Genomic DNA, 17,807 nt, shown 5'->3' with positions numbered 1-17,807 from the left:
CTAAGGGTATTACTCTATTTCTTTAAATTTTCTTTTCTGAAATTTACGGATTATTAAATAATTATAATAACGACATAATAGGCTGAAAGGTTACATTACAGTCTATACGTTTCTATAGACTAGAAGAAACCCTTTTTTCTTGAGTCGTTTAATCAAGAAATGGCGATAAAATAGAGTATAAACTTTGAGACTGATGAAATTCGACAAACAAGCTAAACAAGGCAGAATCCTAATTTAAACTCAATTTAGGAATATGACCTACACTTCATCTTTTAAATAATACGTGCTTCAACTCATGGAAGCACATTCAATATTTATTCAATAATAGCAAATGATTTTCCAGTGATATACAGATACATAATTTGGAGGGAGAGGAGATATGCCACACTGTTAAATAGACATATTTTTGCTAGGTATAGGTCAATTGTAAAAACTGGTCTTATACCCTTAATTTTGAGTTCAAGCTGCAGACGGTCCTATAAAATGCCTATTATCACCGATAGACATAACCGGGTTAAAACTGTACTAGGTGGAAAGCAAAGGTAACTCAGGCCTGCTGTTCGATGCTCAAATAAATAATGTTGATTAATTCCAGGGATGCAATTTCACTGACCTTGGTTCCAAAAAGGTAAAATGGTATTGATTACCGTGATTGCACCGGTATAGGATATTAAAAAATACGGACGAAAAAAAAAACGGATTTTTGGCAGTTTGTAGTAACTTGTTCCAAACAACTTCAGGGATTAATTGAGCCAGAGTCTGTAAGGGTCGTGCAATATGGACAGTCACCTGTCTATCATACTACCCTCCAAATCATTACACCTACTGCTCTGTGTACAAACCTTTCAATAGTAAATCCAATATCACGTTGCTGTCCACATTGTTGGGGCTAGACATTTTCCGCTTTCATGCGAATTATAATCTACCCTTGAATACGATATTACGTTATTCTGCATCTCAGTATTGCCTCGTTCTGCACTAGCCCAAACATTGCGACAGTAGTATGCCTCGGTTGACTAGTTGGTTTTCCTTCATCTTCTGTCTACAAGCATGACTTATTATAGTACAGATAACATAACCAGCAATTTCATGATTAGTCATGATCTTCAGAGTCCTTTTTTATTTGGCAAATATGAAAATTAATTATTGAATCAATATTATTAAACGAAAATTTTTATCAAATACTAAATGCGGTGCCTGTTATAATATTGAAATGACATGACAATTTTCTGAGAATTTTATCATTCAACATTTATATATTGAGACCATATAAAATATTATCTATCATATATTATCTACTGTATCAGTTAGATATTTCTACCAACACCTATGACTAATATTGAAAATAATTCACCTGTTTGTTTATCCTAATATCAGAATAGATAGTGGTTACTTGTTACAAAAATATCTCGCTTATCAGTTGATGCAGGTACAGTGAAAAAGTGAAATTCAAAGGGAGTGTATATAAAAGGTATGTGGACATTTATTTCTTTATTTTCATTAATTATTTCAAGTTTAATTTATGTTTATTTTATTTGAATATATTATGTATGATGTATTTGAAACAATTGAGAATACATTCGGATTCCATTATTCTAGTCACGCCTAATTTACGAAATAGGAAATAGAAGCAGTACGAGGAGATAACAGTAACATAGATATTGTTTGTTTGTCATTTATCTAATTGTAGTTTTTCATACGGTTATGAAAAAAAATTATATACATGTTTTGTTATTAATTTTGATTCTGTGTCTCTCATCATCGTCATTATCACTAGTTTCGTTATTACTTGACTTCTTAATACTTAATTGAAATTTCGATCAGATTCAATTCAATCAGACTATTTGGTAATTTTTTGTATTCAAAATTTTTGTATCAGCCCAAAATGTGATAATTAACAGATTTGACTTCACGTTTTGCGAGGGAGATTGCATAATAGACTCATACTTTTTGAGATTGAGTTTATATTCACTTCATCATTGGTTTTAAGTGAATGTTGCATAGATTGTTTTCACGGTTTCAAGAAGAACACTAGGTATAACCCTTTTTAGTCTTAATAGTACAACTTGTCATCTTCGACTGACAGAGTTATTGTTATTTTCACTTCGTCTACGTTATTCTTATTCGCCATTCGAAAAAAAATTACTCTGTTATCTGTGATTTTTATAAAAACTTTCATTACCACTGTTTAATGGAATGTACTTGAATCTTATGGTAGTATGACTCTGTAGAGGTATGTATACATGCAAAAATTCTTATATGGATATTGATCGATGTATCTTTTATCTGGCTTGATTTCTTGAATGTTAGGTGTATTCTGGGTTATATGTTCAGAAGTAAAACTGAAGTACGATTGTACAGCTTTCACGAAACATATCATCTTGTATTTTTAATTGCAATGAACTTGCGATCTAATTGTGTAACGTAATAAAAATGTTGTGCATACTGTACTAATAAAAATAAGCAGTGTATAGATACACTTTTCCTCTTTAATTATGATATATTTTATATTTGGAGTCTTCTTAAGAATATAACAAAAATATTTTTTGTTTCTTATATGTCAAGCCGATAGAGGAAACTTTTTAATGAAAAATCAAATATAGAATAATGTTGATTGAAGTGAAAACTATTACTTGAAAGTTTCTTGAAAAGAGAATCACAATAATAGAGTAACTACTCATTGTTTGGTTGAAATTTTTTCCAATTTATTCAGATCCTAAAAATAGCTCATGATGATCAATGGCTTATTTATAATAAATGATTAATAAGAGTTGCGGAAATTACAATAAAAAATGCAATTAACTTCCAATGTCGAATTCATCATAGACATTCTCATCAGATTAATTCGCTTTCCACACCAAACGCAGTATACACATTTTATATTAGGGATAAAGACAGTGCTTAGTTACTGGTTACTTAGGAGATATAGTTCGATTTTTGCACGTTTGTAATATCAATTAAATTGAAATTCACTTTTGTATGATTTCTTCTACTATTATGACAAGGATAGAGTGTGTTCTTTAAGATTAAGATCGAACAATCGATAACTTTAGGAAAGCATTTTTTAATGAGTTTTTCAAATATTTTTCCATAGTTTTTTGAAAACTACCCTCAAGAAAATATATAGGATAAGTAAGGAGCGCAACTACAACACATAGTTTCAATTGAAAAGCACATGTGTCCATGAGAGACTATGGATATGTTGGGATCAAAGGAACAGACGTTTTCATTGTCTCTATTGATAATCATATGGCTTTTGATAGCGTTAAACAAACATATATTATTAATATTGGCATACAAATTGGCATCTTTGTAAAAGATACATTTACATTCGAATAAAACTACCTCATCATCAGCTCATTAGTTACGTAAGAATTAAAAATCATATATAAGCAAAATTGAGATAAAAATAAATCAAATGCCCATGTAAAATACCTATACGTTTTGGTATAAGCGAAAAGAGATTTAATATATGTTGAAATTCTATATTTGACCCATAATAATATATTGGACAGTAACTTGTTATTCAAACTAAAATCAATAAACCGCATAGATATGTGGACACACGGCCGGTTCTTAATGATTCCATAGGTGGATTGTATCGCGAATAAATAAGTGCTTAGAAAAGCCAGTATTGAATTATTAAAAACTATAAAACATCGCAAGATCTCTTCTCTGAGTCTCTAAGGCAATCAATATAAGATACTAACATTAATGAGAAAATTAGAAGATGAAAGAGATCCGTATTGAAAACAACACCATAGCTGCAGAACATGAGAAAGTGGGGCGGTGCAATGACTATGTGTGATATAGTCACACGAGCTGCGAAAAGATAGATACTTAAGTAGTAAAGATTCGCCTATACGCTGGTAAGCGCAAAAGGCGTTTTAAGTATGTAGTGACTATCACTAATAGAACATGAATAGCTTCCTACTACGGGATAGCATTTATTGATTAGTCAATTTTAGTATAATGATATTGTAGTCTGATCAGTATAAATGAGTTTCTTATTGCTAGATTGCCATATTAAATGGAGAACTAGAGAATTCAAATATTTTGATCAAATACTATTTATCAGAATTGAAACAATATATACTGATTTAATTCTTTTCAGTACTTATCCTCATCATGTATTTCCAATTACTCAGTACTACTCTAATCATAATATTGAAATTCTTTGAGTTCACACAATGTCAGTTAAACGGTGTGAAACCAGAACTGGTCAGTTGTTACAACACATCAGCTTTACCCGGGATTATTATTGCTGAAAATAGACCACCTGCAACCCTAAACATTTTTCTGGAAATATTAAGAAGAATTGAAGACGCGAATCCAGACATAACTGTAAGAGATCTCTCCATATTATTAGTTCAAAGGTAAATAATTCTGATATATGACTGTGAGATAAAAAAGAAAGAGATTAATCTCTTATGGGTTTAACATCATCACTTATCTATATTAATAGAATTAGTATTGGAAAAATTTGTATATTTTCGTTTTCAGCCCAACAAATTTAGGTATTCTAATTATTATAGATAATTACTCTAGCGCGATACTTTATTCCCAGTGAATTGTTTTAGGTTGAAACAAAATGGGATTGCAGCTACTGGGCGAGCTGTGGATTACAGTATCGCTATTCCTTTCGCGCCAACTGAACAAGAAGCAATTAAAGGGACTTTTGTGGCTAATGAATTCCTACCAAATTCTCAATTAACTTTGAAGTATGGAAATATCGATATGTCGGATATTGTAAGTAATCATATGGTTTATAGCATAATTTCGTTTCCATTTATCATAATTATAAAGATGGTAATAAAAACGTTCATATAACTCGAAAGTGAGAGTAGTATAGAATTAGGGATATAGTTTTTGGATGTTTTCACATTTTTTACTAGACTTCTTCAATTTTCAGCTGAGGGTGACTCATTACATATCAAGTGCAAAAAATATCGAGGTATACACTTAATATATCTTAATATTAATAAATTATTCAAATCGGCAATCGTAACTTGGAAAGTACACATAATATGCATCCAAACTTTTCCTCGTAATAGGCAATGATCCACCTTCAACTGAATGAGTATATATGACAGCATAATGAGAGCACAAGTTATTTATGGATTAGATTGATTTCTGTGCGTTATTAAAATTAATGATATTTTTGCAGTGCGCTTTTCATTATATGATCTCCAATACAGTGAACACAACAGTGAGAGGAGATGAATCACAAACTTGTATCAGATCATCTCGTTATCAAATGAGAATACGTAGAGAAATTGGGGAACGAGAGGATGTAGATTCAGAAATGGTAGAAAAAACATTACTACGCCAAAGCATTTATCCCACCGCTGCAGAAATGAGTGAATGTCCCATAGAACTTGGAGTGATTTATACTAATCATGGAACAATTAAAGCTGGTCAAGTCCTACAAGGATTGGCTGCTGGACTGAATAAAGAGAAAAAAGAAGCAGACAATAGATACGTGGCTACACTTACAAGTATAAACAATTTTAATTTGTAGTAAAATTTAAATTTTAATCTTAATATTTTTATAAAAATGGAAATTATGTCAAAGCGTCAGAAATATATTTCAATAAAACACTTGTTATTCAACACTCACGCGAAATAAAAATCGATGCGTTCGTTTAGGTTACAATAACCGATAAATTTTAACCCTATTCATAACATAACATGACTTTACATAAGAACATTTTTTAGAATTAAATTTTTTTATTTTTCCATTTTATTAACTAAAAAATAAAATCAATTGGAGCTGCTCAGTTTTAGGAATCATAAAATTTTTATAGAAACTTACCCAAGCAATGTGAAGTCGCTCTTGTCCAATCACAATCACCCCACAGATATTATGAAGTATGTCAGTTAATGCTGTTCCCAATCGTCTGTAAAATGTTTTCAGTTTCTAAGAACCTTTGGTACCTCGCCTCACAACTTAGATGAATACGTCTGGCCATGATGCGCTGACGCAAACCAACCTGGATCGGTACTACAACTCAGTGGGTGTAGTAGTATCCATTTTTACAAACAGTAATCACAATTAAATTTAAGTTGACAGATCACTAAGTCAATGATTTGATTAACATGCCAACACTGATGAGCATAAGTCAAATCTGATATGGCCATCACCAAGTTTGATATTTTTAATCGTGAACGTACTAAGATTATATATATAGTGATATATGAGTTGTTTCAGATACTTGAAACATTCAACTTGGTCAAAACTTGATATTAAATCGCGACCATTTTTGTGCGATGATTTCGACGTAGATTGAACCAACAGCAATGTGCCGATTAGCTCGCTTCTACTTTTGATGAGCTGCGCTGGTGTTCCGTATTCAATCGAGGTCGCACTTAGCTACAGGATGAATTTCGTGAGGGTCGTCCAAAATCAGCTGTTGTGCAAGAAAACATCGATGCTGTGCGTGAATTGATATTATCATGTGATATAACGTGAGATTAAGGCATACTTGGACATTAGTTCCACTCGCATACATTTGGCTGTCAAAAAGATTTCGTGCTGGATATCGCATAATTAAACAACAATCGATTGTATAGTTCTTTTATGAGGAGAAAAATCCAACAAAAGTTGTTCATGAACGGAGTATTTGGAAGCAAAGGATCGTTTGTTTGTTCTGCATAAGTTTTCGTCACTGTTCCATTAGAGTAGAGTAGAACGGTCAATTATGAATAGTACACCAGCATTTGTTTGCCAGCACTGTTCCAGAAAAGGGAAATCGCAGAAAACAAATCATTCCTCACCCCAATAATGCGAGCTCTTGATCTCATTCGTACGAATTAATGGGTCATCCACCGCGTTTTGCACCCAATGATTTTTTCTTATTCCCACAGATCAAAAATAAATTGCGAGGTCAACGTTTTTCTACACCAGAAGAAGCGGTTGATGCATTCAAATCACATGTTTTGGAGGTACCTCTATTGGATTGGAAATTGGTTCGTGTATTGTGTGTTGATCTTAATGGAGAATATTTAGAAAAACAATGGGAAGAACATTCATAATGGGATATTATGAATATTTGTTTTTATTTGTTAATCTCAAAACTTAAGTAACAACCCTCGTACACCCCTTCTTTATTTTCAAATTGCCAATATTATGCTGGTCTTTTGTAAGTTTCTTCAGGTCACCTGCGCAATCTTTTTCATAGCTTCAAAGGACCCAAATTATATTTCTTCCAATATCGATTTTACCTTTGGCAACAGCGCAATATTCTGTGATAAGAAAAATGATCTAACCATGGGATATTTAACTATACTGGAAACGTTTTGATGACAATACGAAGTGATTTGGAGAAGCCATTATTATAATTCATTTTTCGCTACAGTTTCAGCAATCACACAGATACCTAACTTATATTGTTATCCGTTTTTAACTTTGGCATTCCAGGCGGTAATCATCTAAAACGTCTCTATGGACATCTTCAAAACTTCAAATATCCAAAAACACGTACATCTAATAGAAATTCACTGCTATATTTACTTTGAAATTTCAATAAAATGATATTATACCAGGTAGATTGAAATGAACTAATTGATAAATTTATGGTAAATTTGGCTGACGTTTTTTATATCTTGTCTGTCATTTACAGAACATTTATCTTGTTTGATGTGCATCATTTCTTTGATTAATAATTTTTGGTAGTTCGTGTCTTGAGCTAAGATTTTTGTTTTATTGAAATCAAATTATTGATGTTCATTTTTTTCATGTTTATGTAGAGCAGTAGATGAATTTTTGGTGTATTTGTGACCATTTATTCTGTTCTCTAAATATTGTGATATTGTGTAGTCATTCCTATATAATTTTTAGGACAATTCAGACATGGTATGGAATATATAATATTTGATTTCTTAGTGTCTTTAGCTTTGTTTTTTAGTGTAGTGAAAAGTGGTGATAATGTGTTGTGTGATCCATGACTTATATTGATGTTATGTTTCGATAAAATGTATTTCACTTTTTCTGATAGTTGGTTTGTATAGGGAAGTGCAATATATGTATCTTTTTCCTTATTTGAATTTATTTGTGTAGTTGGATTTAGATTATTCTTATTGTGTAATTTATATGTGCGTTGTCGGATGATATTGATTATTCTCCAAAGTATTTTTGAGTTTTTTATTACTTCGCGATGATATTCTGGAGAAGTTAATTTCAATGTTCTATCTGTTATTCCTATAACGACGCTGTTTTATTTGTGATTTGGGATGGCTTGAATTATAATTAAGATATCTTCCAGACCATATTTCTTTTGTATAATATTTTTATTTTATTATTGATTTTAATAAGTGTCATGTCTAAGAAATTCATTTTGTTGTTTTTTTTCAATTTCTAAAGTGAATTGGATCATCATCATCATCAAGCCTTCCAATCCTATGTGGATTATGGCTATCGCTTTTGGCGCTTTAAATCCTTTTTTTTGAGGCGGATTACTCCTGGTTTTCTAATTTTTACTTTCTTCATCGTTTGTTTTGGCTGTTTTTGTTATTATTTTCCATTCTTTTCAGTTCCAGCATTTTGCTCTCCAGTTTTTTATATTGAGTGCTCTTATGCCCCCTCCTCTATTTCGTTTCTCCAAGTTTTTCTCGGCCTGCCTCTTCTCCTTGGCCATTGCGTTATTCTTTTGATGATTTCAATTGGTTTTCTTCTCATTATGTGCCCGGCCCAGTTGAGCCTTTGTGCTTTTATTTATCTCACTATATTCTCCTTCCCCAGTTCTCTCTCTATTTTTTCGTTTTTCTATGCTCTTCTCTTTCCTGTGTTATCTTTGGACCTGTCATAGTTCTCATTATTCTTCTTTCGGTTCTTTTAAGTTCTTCTTCTTCTCTTTTGTTTATTACTGTGATTATTGGACTTATTAGGGTTTCGTACATCTTTATTTTGTTTAGTTTGGTTATGTTTTTGTTTCTTCCATAGGCTTTATAGCCTATTTTGTATCCTGTCCTTTATCCTCTCTCTGGTCGTTTGTCTCAACGTAATTCCTGGATAGTTAAAGGTCGATACTGTTTCAAAGTTGTATTTGTTAGTTTTCAGTTGGTTTGCTCTCTGTTCTGGTTTTCCTCCTATTCTCATAAATATATTTCGTTTTTTCTGCATATATTTCCATTTTGTAATTTTTTGCTTCTTCATCTAATTTGTTGATCGATTTTCTTTATTCTCTCTGCCCATTTGCTATCATCGTTACATCATCTGCGTATGCTACTATTTGTATTGCATCTGTTGTAATGTTCTTGTTTTATAGTTCTGCGTTTCTCACAATGGCTTCCAGAATTATAATGAATAGCGTTGGTGACATTGGGTTTTCCTGCATAACGCCCTTATTTGTGTCCGTTTTATCTGATTTGTACCTTGGAATCTCACTTTAATGTCACTCTTATTTAGTATTATTTCTATGAATGATCTCAATTTTTTTGGATATCCTTGTCTTTTTAATTCCTCTGTTAGTTTCTCTCGTTTTATTGAGTCGAGAGAACTTCTGAAGTCAGTAAAAACTATATGTATTTCTCTTCTATATTCCGTTGTCTTTTTTATCATTTGGTCTATAGTGTGGAGTGCTTCTATAGTTGATCTTCCTGGTCTAAAGTCGTTTTTATAATCCTCTAGTTCTCTCTCTGCTAATTAATTCAACCTTTTATTTATTAAATTTGTTACTTTTTTAAGGCGTTATTTACTAGGGTGATGGTTCTATTCTATAGTTATCACATATTTTTTTATTACCTTTCTTTAATATTGGTGTGATTATGCCTTTGCTCAACTCGTCTGGGATTTTGTTCTGTTTCCATATCTGCTCTTCTTTTTTTAGTTTTCCTGCATCCCATCTTTTTGTACTTTTCTTTGTTTCACAATATCTGCTTAGTTCTAGATTTTTTATTTTTGCCATTACTAGATAATGGTTTGTATTTGCTTGTTCTCCTCTGTAAGTTCTTGTATCCGTTGTTTTTCTGCAAATTCCATTTGTTGCTAGGATATGGTCTATTTGGGTTTCGGTGTTTTTCCCTGAGTGTCTTAAAGTTGCTTTATGTTTTGTAGGGTGTTCGAACTTGGTTGATAAACACGTCATATTCATTATTTCTGCCACTTGGGCTAGTTACCGTTGTCCGTTGTCGTTAGTTTCATTATGGATTATTGCTTTTTTATTTCCTATCACATTTTGTAGTGATAGTAGATATTGTAGATAGTAGTAGATATTGATAGTAGTAGTAGATAGTAGATATTGATGTAGTGTTTTTCAGAAGATACGTTGATAACTGCTTAACGGTAATTCCTAGTAACAAATGCAATACATTCCTTGATAACTTTAAAAAATTTAACCCAAGTATCCAATTCATTTTAGAAATTGAAAACAACAACAAAATGAATTTCTTAGACATGACACTTATTAAAATCAATAATAAAATAAAAATATTATACAATAGAAACATGGTCTGGAAGATATCTTAATTATAATTCAAGCCATCCCAAATCACAAATAAAACAGCGTCGTTATAGGATTAACAGATAGAACATTGAAATTAACTTCTCCAGAATATCACCGCGAAGTAATAAAAAACTCAAAAATACTTTGGAGAATAATCAATATCCAGAAAATTAAATTAATAGAATCATCCGACAACGCTCATATAAATTACACAATTACAACAATCTAAATCCAACTACACAAATATATTCAAGTAAAGAAAAAGATACATATAAAGCACTCCCCTATACATACAAACTATCAGAAAAATTGGAATACATTTTATCGAAACATAACATCAATATAAGTCATAGATCACGCAACACATTATCACCACTTTTCACTACACTAAAAAACAAAGCTAAAGACACTAAGAAATCAAATATTATATATTCCATACCATGTCTGAATTGTCCTAAAAATTATATAGGAATGACTACACAATATACAGAATAAATGGTCACAAATACACCAAAATATATCGACTGCTCTACATCAACACGACAAAAATGAACATCATGAATTTGACTTAAAAAAAAACAAAAATTTTAACTCTAGACACGAATTATCAAAAATTATTAATCAAAGAAATTAATTAAAACAAGTAAATCTAAATGATAGACAAGATATAAAAAACCTTAGTCAATTTTACCATAATTTGATCAATTAGCATATTTCAATCTACCTGGTATAATATCGTTTTATTGAAATTTCCAAGTAAATACACCGATTCTAATACTATGTTTTTAATAATGTTATAAATGTCATATATATATATATATATATATATATATATATATATATATATATATATGTATATATATATATATATATATATATATATATATATATATATATATATATATATATAAATATATTGTATAATAATTTTATGTTTAACAGGTGACCTAGCGCATGTTGGCCTAATACAAATGCAGCCGCCATTAATAATTGGAGCACAAGGAGGCTGGAATAGCACTATCAATCCGAAATATTTTTTTCTTCAAAAAAATGATGACATCGAGTTATCTGATCAAGATATAAGAGGGTCTTTGGATGGTTTATTATTAGGTTTGAAAATTGATGACATCAAAAAAACATTTGTAGACATTAAACTCTCACAAATTATTGATATGTACTATTCGCCATCACAAAAGGGAATTTTTGACTCTTCATTTAGAGCTTGCAACAGAAATATTCTATATTCAGAATTAGTAACTTCAGAAACACTAGGGGAGGAGATATATAACGTATTATTACCGTTGGATCGATTTGGACCATATCCGGGTAGCGTCACACCACTTGGTTATGAGACACTTAAGGAAGCTGCTTTAAATAATTTCACAAGCTATCTTCGTAAGTAGTTTTGTAGTTTTATATAATGATCATTAAAATACTATTTTCTACTCAAAGTAGAATTCAAGGTGAATTTGTCTCCTCAATAACAATAAAATGTACAATTACAAAATATTCGTCATATAAGACATAAAACATGATAATTCCAAAAATATGTTACCCTCCTCTTCTTATTGTGAAGAGATTATAATTGGAAAAATACGTTTTGCTATACAATATAGGTACAGTGACATGTGAATTTCAGCGATATAAAACAATATATTCATTAATGGAATAGGGTTATTCTCTTTATTAAAAAAATATTCAATATGTATCCAATGTCCGACAATTTAACGATGGATCGTGTTATTCTTTGGTATTGTCTGGATTTGAATTTTAAACAGTCTTGTTTAGAAGACAGAGCCATTAATCTACTTCACAGTAGAAAGCACCATCTTCTCAGGTTAATATTTATCTATTCTTTCGAAAGCATGTGGTATAACGAGAAAACTTTAGAATTAATTGAAGAGTGTTAATTCGTTATATATAATTTTTGACTTGATCTTCCTATCTGCTGATGGTAATGGGTGAGCGACTAATGAATGATAGATTGTTAGTGTTAGAAAAAATTCAGTTAATAAGTAATTATTACAACACTTAGTTACTAATATAATATTTACAGCTCAAATAGTTGATCTGGCATGTCCCCAGATAAATTCTGATGTAGAAAGAGTTAGTACCGATATCCTCATTTTCATCGATGGAAGTTACAAATACGTTACCATTCAACCAATTGTATCGTAAGTATAAACACGCTTAATATTTTGGACGTTCAAATGAATATGAGAAGATCAATTGCAATCTCTGGCCATCATTAGTCTTGATTGTTTCTTGAATATATGTACCAACTAAAGTTCTGAAGGATAAATCAGTTTTGATCAAAACTACTTTATTTTGTGATGATGAAGGAAAATAAAAATTACAAATCAAATATTTTCGTATGACACATAATATAATTCCTATCATTATATGTTCCAGCTATATTTTGGACAATATTGATGTAAACAAATTTGGTTCAAGATATACAATATTTAGTGGGTCAAATGGAGTGAACATTACCAACAGTTCTTCAAGATTCTTGTTAGATTTCCATAAACAGTATAATTTGACCATACATGAGAACAGTAAGTTTGCAACACTACATAAACTGTTTTTTGATACACTTAATATTATATTACAATGAGATCTGTAACTACGGACATTAGAAGTGTTAACCCAGAAAAAGTAATTTATATATCTTTTGACAAGAAGTTGACACCATTACATCAAGAATGAAATGCATATTTACAAAAAATTTCATTAACATTTATTTATAAAAAAATTCTATTTGGCGACTCGGCAGACACTCCCATATACTTCTTGCTGGAAAAGAACGCCCATTCCATTTCAGAAAAATAGTGATATCATTATCATAAAAAATAGCCCCCCAAACTATTACTCCAAGTTTTGTGTATATGCCTTACAGCAGCGAAACGAATATAAACTCTCTCTAGGACGGTGTCTTACTGTTTTCTCCATGTCTCAAAGTTGATGATAGTGGTCCATAGTAAACAGGTTTACCACCATTTCCAAAGTATTTGACGCGTAGTAGCAAAACGGTCTCGGAGAACTATTTGTCTGAAGCATCTATCTTGACGCATGATATCGGTAACATGCCGATAATTTTATGCCTTTGCCGCTTATTGTTACTCTTAACACAAGTAGATGACTCAGAATAAATGACAATATCTGTATTATTCGGCTTTCATAAACCGGACTCTTCACAAAAAAGATTAATGAAAGTTTTTTCTCTTAGTATGGTTGTGATGTTCCCAAAATATCAAGATCAAGAGATTATTCCCTCTGGTGTAACTCTAACTTGTCACTGAGTATATATTGTGTCGAGAGTATGTACGTTTTTAAATGGAGAGGCTACAAAATCAATATAACATAAAATATTTTTTTATGTTTTGGACAGTTCTTGCATTGACAAATCTATTATTATTATATATTATATATTACTATATATTAAAATTTTATTAATTAATACAAAAGATTTGTAAAGCTTAGCGGCCAAATTGTGTTGGACGAAATAGTTTGTTTTGCAATTTGAACGCTACATTGAGTACTGTATTTACTACCACTCATTTTTAGTTACAGGGGATTTTGATTATGCAGAGGTATATAAAGTAATTGAATCTACTGTAAAATCCAAGTTAAATAACAAGTCGTATACTGGTGGAGAATCAACCATAGCACTCCTAATACCAGGTACCAAGCCAAGTGATGCTCAGAACTTGCTTATGTTACAAAGAAAAGAAATAATTAGACAGTTTCTACCGGGTAGGTATTACACTTACATTTTAACGGAATATATGCTCCTATTTAAACTCATATTATATGCACATTCAGAATCCACTTCAATAAGTTCCAAAAACAATATAGACGTTGTCTGAAAAAAAAGTTATTCTTGAAAAGTCGGTGAGTATTTTTATTAGGTATACTTATGCCATATTGTAGCCAATGTGACGATCATCATTCCACAGTTATTTTGTTAAAAAAATCGTTCGTGGTGAGGACAGAAAGAAAGAACACGTTAATTGCCAGATATATAAGTATAACTTCAATGAGTCTAAAATCTCCATCAATATAATGTGATATAGTATGATAGGTGAGATTTGGGAAGAGGTTTTATGAAGGTACGGCAAAGTGCGTAAATTCTCGACTATAGAGACTAAACGAAGACGTGAGAATTGACTAATTATCACAAATACTCATTGGTAAAGTGAAAAGTAGTTTGGATCCCTATTTAGTTTGCGTAATGATCTATGAACCATTCGATATAAAATCTCTGGGGAAGTAAAATAGGGAATCGGGCATCACATCAATGAAGAAAGCCAATAGGTAAAAAGAAGAAAGTGATATGGATCGAATATGGCGAAGAGAAAGAGAAATCATGCTATCATGTAATCAACTTTAAACCTAGGAAAAATAAAAGTTTTTAAGTTTGGGCTCCAAAATTGATCACAAACATGTAATAATCAAAATATGAACAGATATGTTAAAATTTAAATTATAAACTCTCCAGCTGAACAGACTAGAATACTCATTAATGTCTTGTGAATTTATTAAGAATTTTATTAATATAATTCAATTATTCTATTATTCTAACAGTACTAATTTAAAGTGTAGTAATCTAAATATGTGAAAAATAAATGCACGCTATTGGAATCTGTAGAATTTCTTTCGCGTAACCTAGGGTCTCTCTATCAAATACTTACAAACTTTGATAGAGTAGAAAAAATTAAAATATGTTTTCTTCATTTTTTTTACAGACCTCTCAATCATCCTTCTTGGATCGGGATCATCAGAAGACTATTCATCGTTGTTGGTTAATCCATCAAAAGATTTTATAGCTTTATCTGATTCAACCAACGAAAATGATTTGAAAAACACCGCACAAAACGTTATTGATGCAATAAGAATGAGTAAGAGTACTTAAATCTTATTAAATAGTGTAATATTAAGCTTTATTATATATTATAATGATAAATAATAATGAAGTAAAATGTACAAAGTTTATTTTTGTTCAGATATATATTTTTCTTTTAGTTCCAAGATCAATAGTGAATCCGTCCTGCGGCGCTAGTTTGAGTGGCTCCGATGCAACATTTTCTTTAACAGATTATGTTGACCTGTACGGAATCAATTTTTATAAAATTGCTCCCAATTATTTCTATAAAGGAGATGCGAACAGACATTTGAAAATTATTGCAGATAGTACAGGAAGTATAACTGTCTGCTTGTCAAGAGATGAAAGTAGGCCAACAAATCAAACTGGAGATTGTGTAAGTTTGAAATCAAGTGTTAAGGATTATGATATAACAAATTGGTGTGAAGATAGCTCTTTACAAGAATGTTCACCTATCTATTTCTCAGTTTATGGAAACACATCACAAATACAATGCAATGGTAAGTATAGGAGTAGTAGATTTGTCACTATAAAACAAGTTTCTATTTGAATTAAGTTTCACTGCCAATAATGAGCTATTTTAAATGACATAATTTTCTTTCTTTAAAATTTGATTTCGATGAAAGTTTATAAAAGGATAATTATTTATGTATTTTATACTTTGATAGTACAATGATCTCTAACTAAACTGAATATCACTGGTACAGTAAATTCCTACGTAGAAGTAGTTCGCTTAAATAGTATTGAACTAAAAAAGTCATCCACAACCGTTAGTGGTGACTAAAATTATAAACAGTAAACTTAAGAATTTGTAAGAACACATGAATAGAACACATAGATGACTAATCGTAGATTTATGCATATGTTCCAGAAAGTAAAAGCCAAAGGCAGTTTTGCTTTACGAGCAAACACCTTTACAATTTTTTTCCAATAGCCGGTGATATATCGATATATCTCTCCAAAAACAAAGGGTGTACCATTACTTGTTAACTAGAAATTCATAATTAAGAAGGGTAGTTCCATGCAGAAGTCAGTAGTGTATAGACCTTGAAGCATAGTTCTTGTTTGTCTACTTGTATCAATTTCAGTGAATATCTATATTCGATAACGGGATCATCGTGATTAATTTAGATATAAAAATGCAAATATCTGTAATTAATACTATTATTTCATACATAATATTATTTATTATTAAATAAATATTTTTTGTTCTAGATATGAGGTGTCGTTTCCCGAATAATATCAAGTACAGTATAAAATTAGAGAACGTGGGTTGTGCCAGTAGTGCAATAGCACTTTATTCTAATCTTACTATCATTTTCATTTTATTGGTTTTGAAAATTCATGTCTAGATCGTTATCATTTTAATGAATATATATTTTTGTTGAATATTTTGTAGATAATTTCATAAAAATGCAAACAAGATTATACGTTGTTCCAGCTATTTTCGGATATTTCCTCAAAGAAATTATGGAATACCTTGGTTTTTTATTAATCTCAAAAAAGAGTTCAGTATTATTCCATAGAGAGTATAAAAGTATTTAAGCACAACTTTTTGTACATAATTTATAATAATGTATTTGGAGAATAAATTTTTTATGTCTTATTGGTTTTTCATTTGACTAGTCTGCACCAATTCAGAACGCTACTTGAAGTTATTCAAATTCAATAAACACAGTACATTGAATTGATAGATAATAATGGATTAAACAACAGTACTTCCAAAATATGAAAGATTGTAAGCTGTGTGGACACACTGTCAATATAATTGAAAGCGATCAAAACTTCAAATTTTAACTGCATTAAGGAATCGATTAAATGGAGAAATAGAAGAAACTTGCTCTTTCAGTGAAATTACTAAGCTTCGAATGGCTTTATAATGACTGTATAATCATGACTACTACTAACTGTTTGGCGTCAATAAAAAAATAAACCAGGAAATAGAAAGACTCATTTTTCTTCAAAAACTCCCTTTTTGGAAGTTACTTTGTTAATAATGTTAAATAATAAATGAAATTATTTAACATTGTCAAGTTTAGTTACTTCTAAATAATGTCCCTGAATTATTAATAAATTTGGTGTGATATACCATTATAAATCTTAAGGAGTAATATTGCAAACTGATTTAATAACAAAATTTTTGAGAAATAATCAATAACAAAAGTATATTTATGCAGATATATTCCCCTTATTGGTGCAAATAAGTCATTTCTGCATAGTATCCACCGCGCTCTATTTTAACCAATCAACAATATCCACATGAAACTTCTGAATCCACGTTCCATTCTTCGATTCTATGCGGGAAATGCAATTTTAAATTGATATTGCTGCTCCAGCTCATATATTTAAAGTTTAAAGTCTTTCTTCAATATTGGTTCTATAGTCTTCAGTCGTTTTCTTCTTAAAAATTATGTCCAGTATTTTTAAAAGAGATATAACTATGGTTTCCATAGTTCTATCTAAATTGTAATTCGAGTATC

At 30.6% G+C, this 17,807-nt stretch overlaps 1 protein-coding gene across 1 annotated transcript; it reads left to right on the top strand.

Annotated features, from left to right (window-relative positions):
* Positions 1–1,283: 1,283 nt before the first annotated feature.
* Positions 1,284–16,931, top strand: LOC130901377 (uncharacterized). The gene is made up of 11 exons (XM_057812783.1): positions 1,284–1,471; positions 4,115–4,376; positions 4,581–4,749; positions 5,168–5,498; positions 11,385–11,837; positions 12,499–12,616; positions 12,855–13,000; positions 14,010–14,198; positions 15,191–15,343; positions 15,468–15,827; positions 16,543–16,931. Exons 2-11 carry the CDS (start codon positions 4,129–4,131, stop codon positions 16,677–16,679), a joined length of 2,304 nt encoding a protein of 767 aa, XP_057668766.1. The 5' UTR covers positions 1,284–1,471; positions 4,115–4,128; the 3' UTR covers positions 16,680–16,931.
* The last annotated feature ends 876 nt before the right edge of the window (positions 16,932–17,807 follow it).

Source organism: Diorhabda carinulata, chromosome 1 (genome assembly GCF_026250575.1).
Source record: "Diorhabda carinulata isolate Delta chromosome 1, icDioCari1.1, whole genome shotgun sequence".
Taxonomy (NCBI): Eukaryota; Metazoa; Arthropoda; class Insecta; order Coleoptera; family Chrysomelidae; genus Diorhabda; species Diorhabda carinulata.
This window is presented reverse-complemented; position numbering and strand designations above follow the sequence as displayed.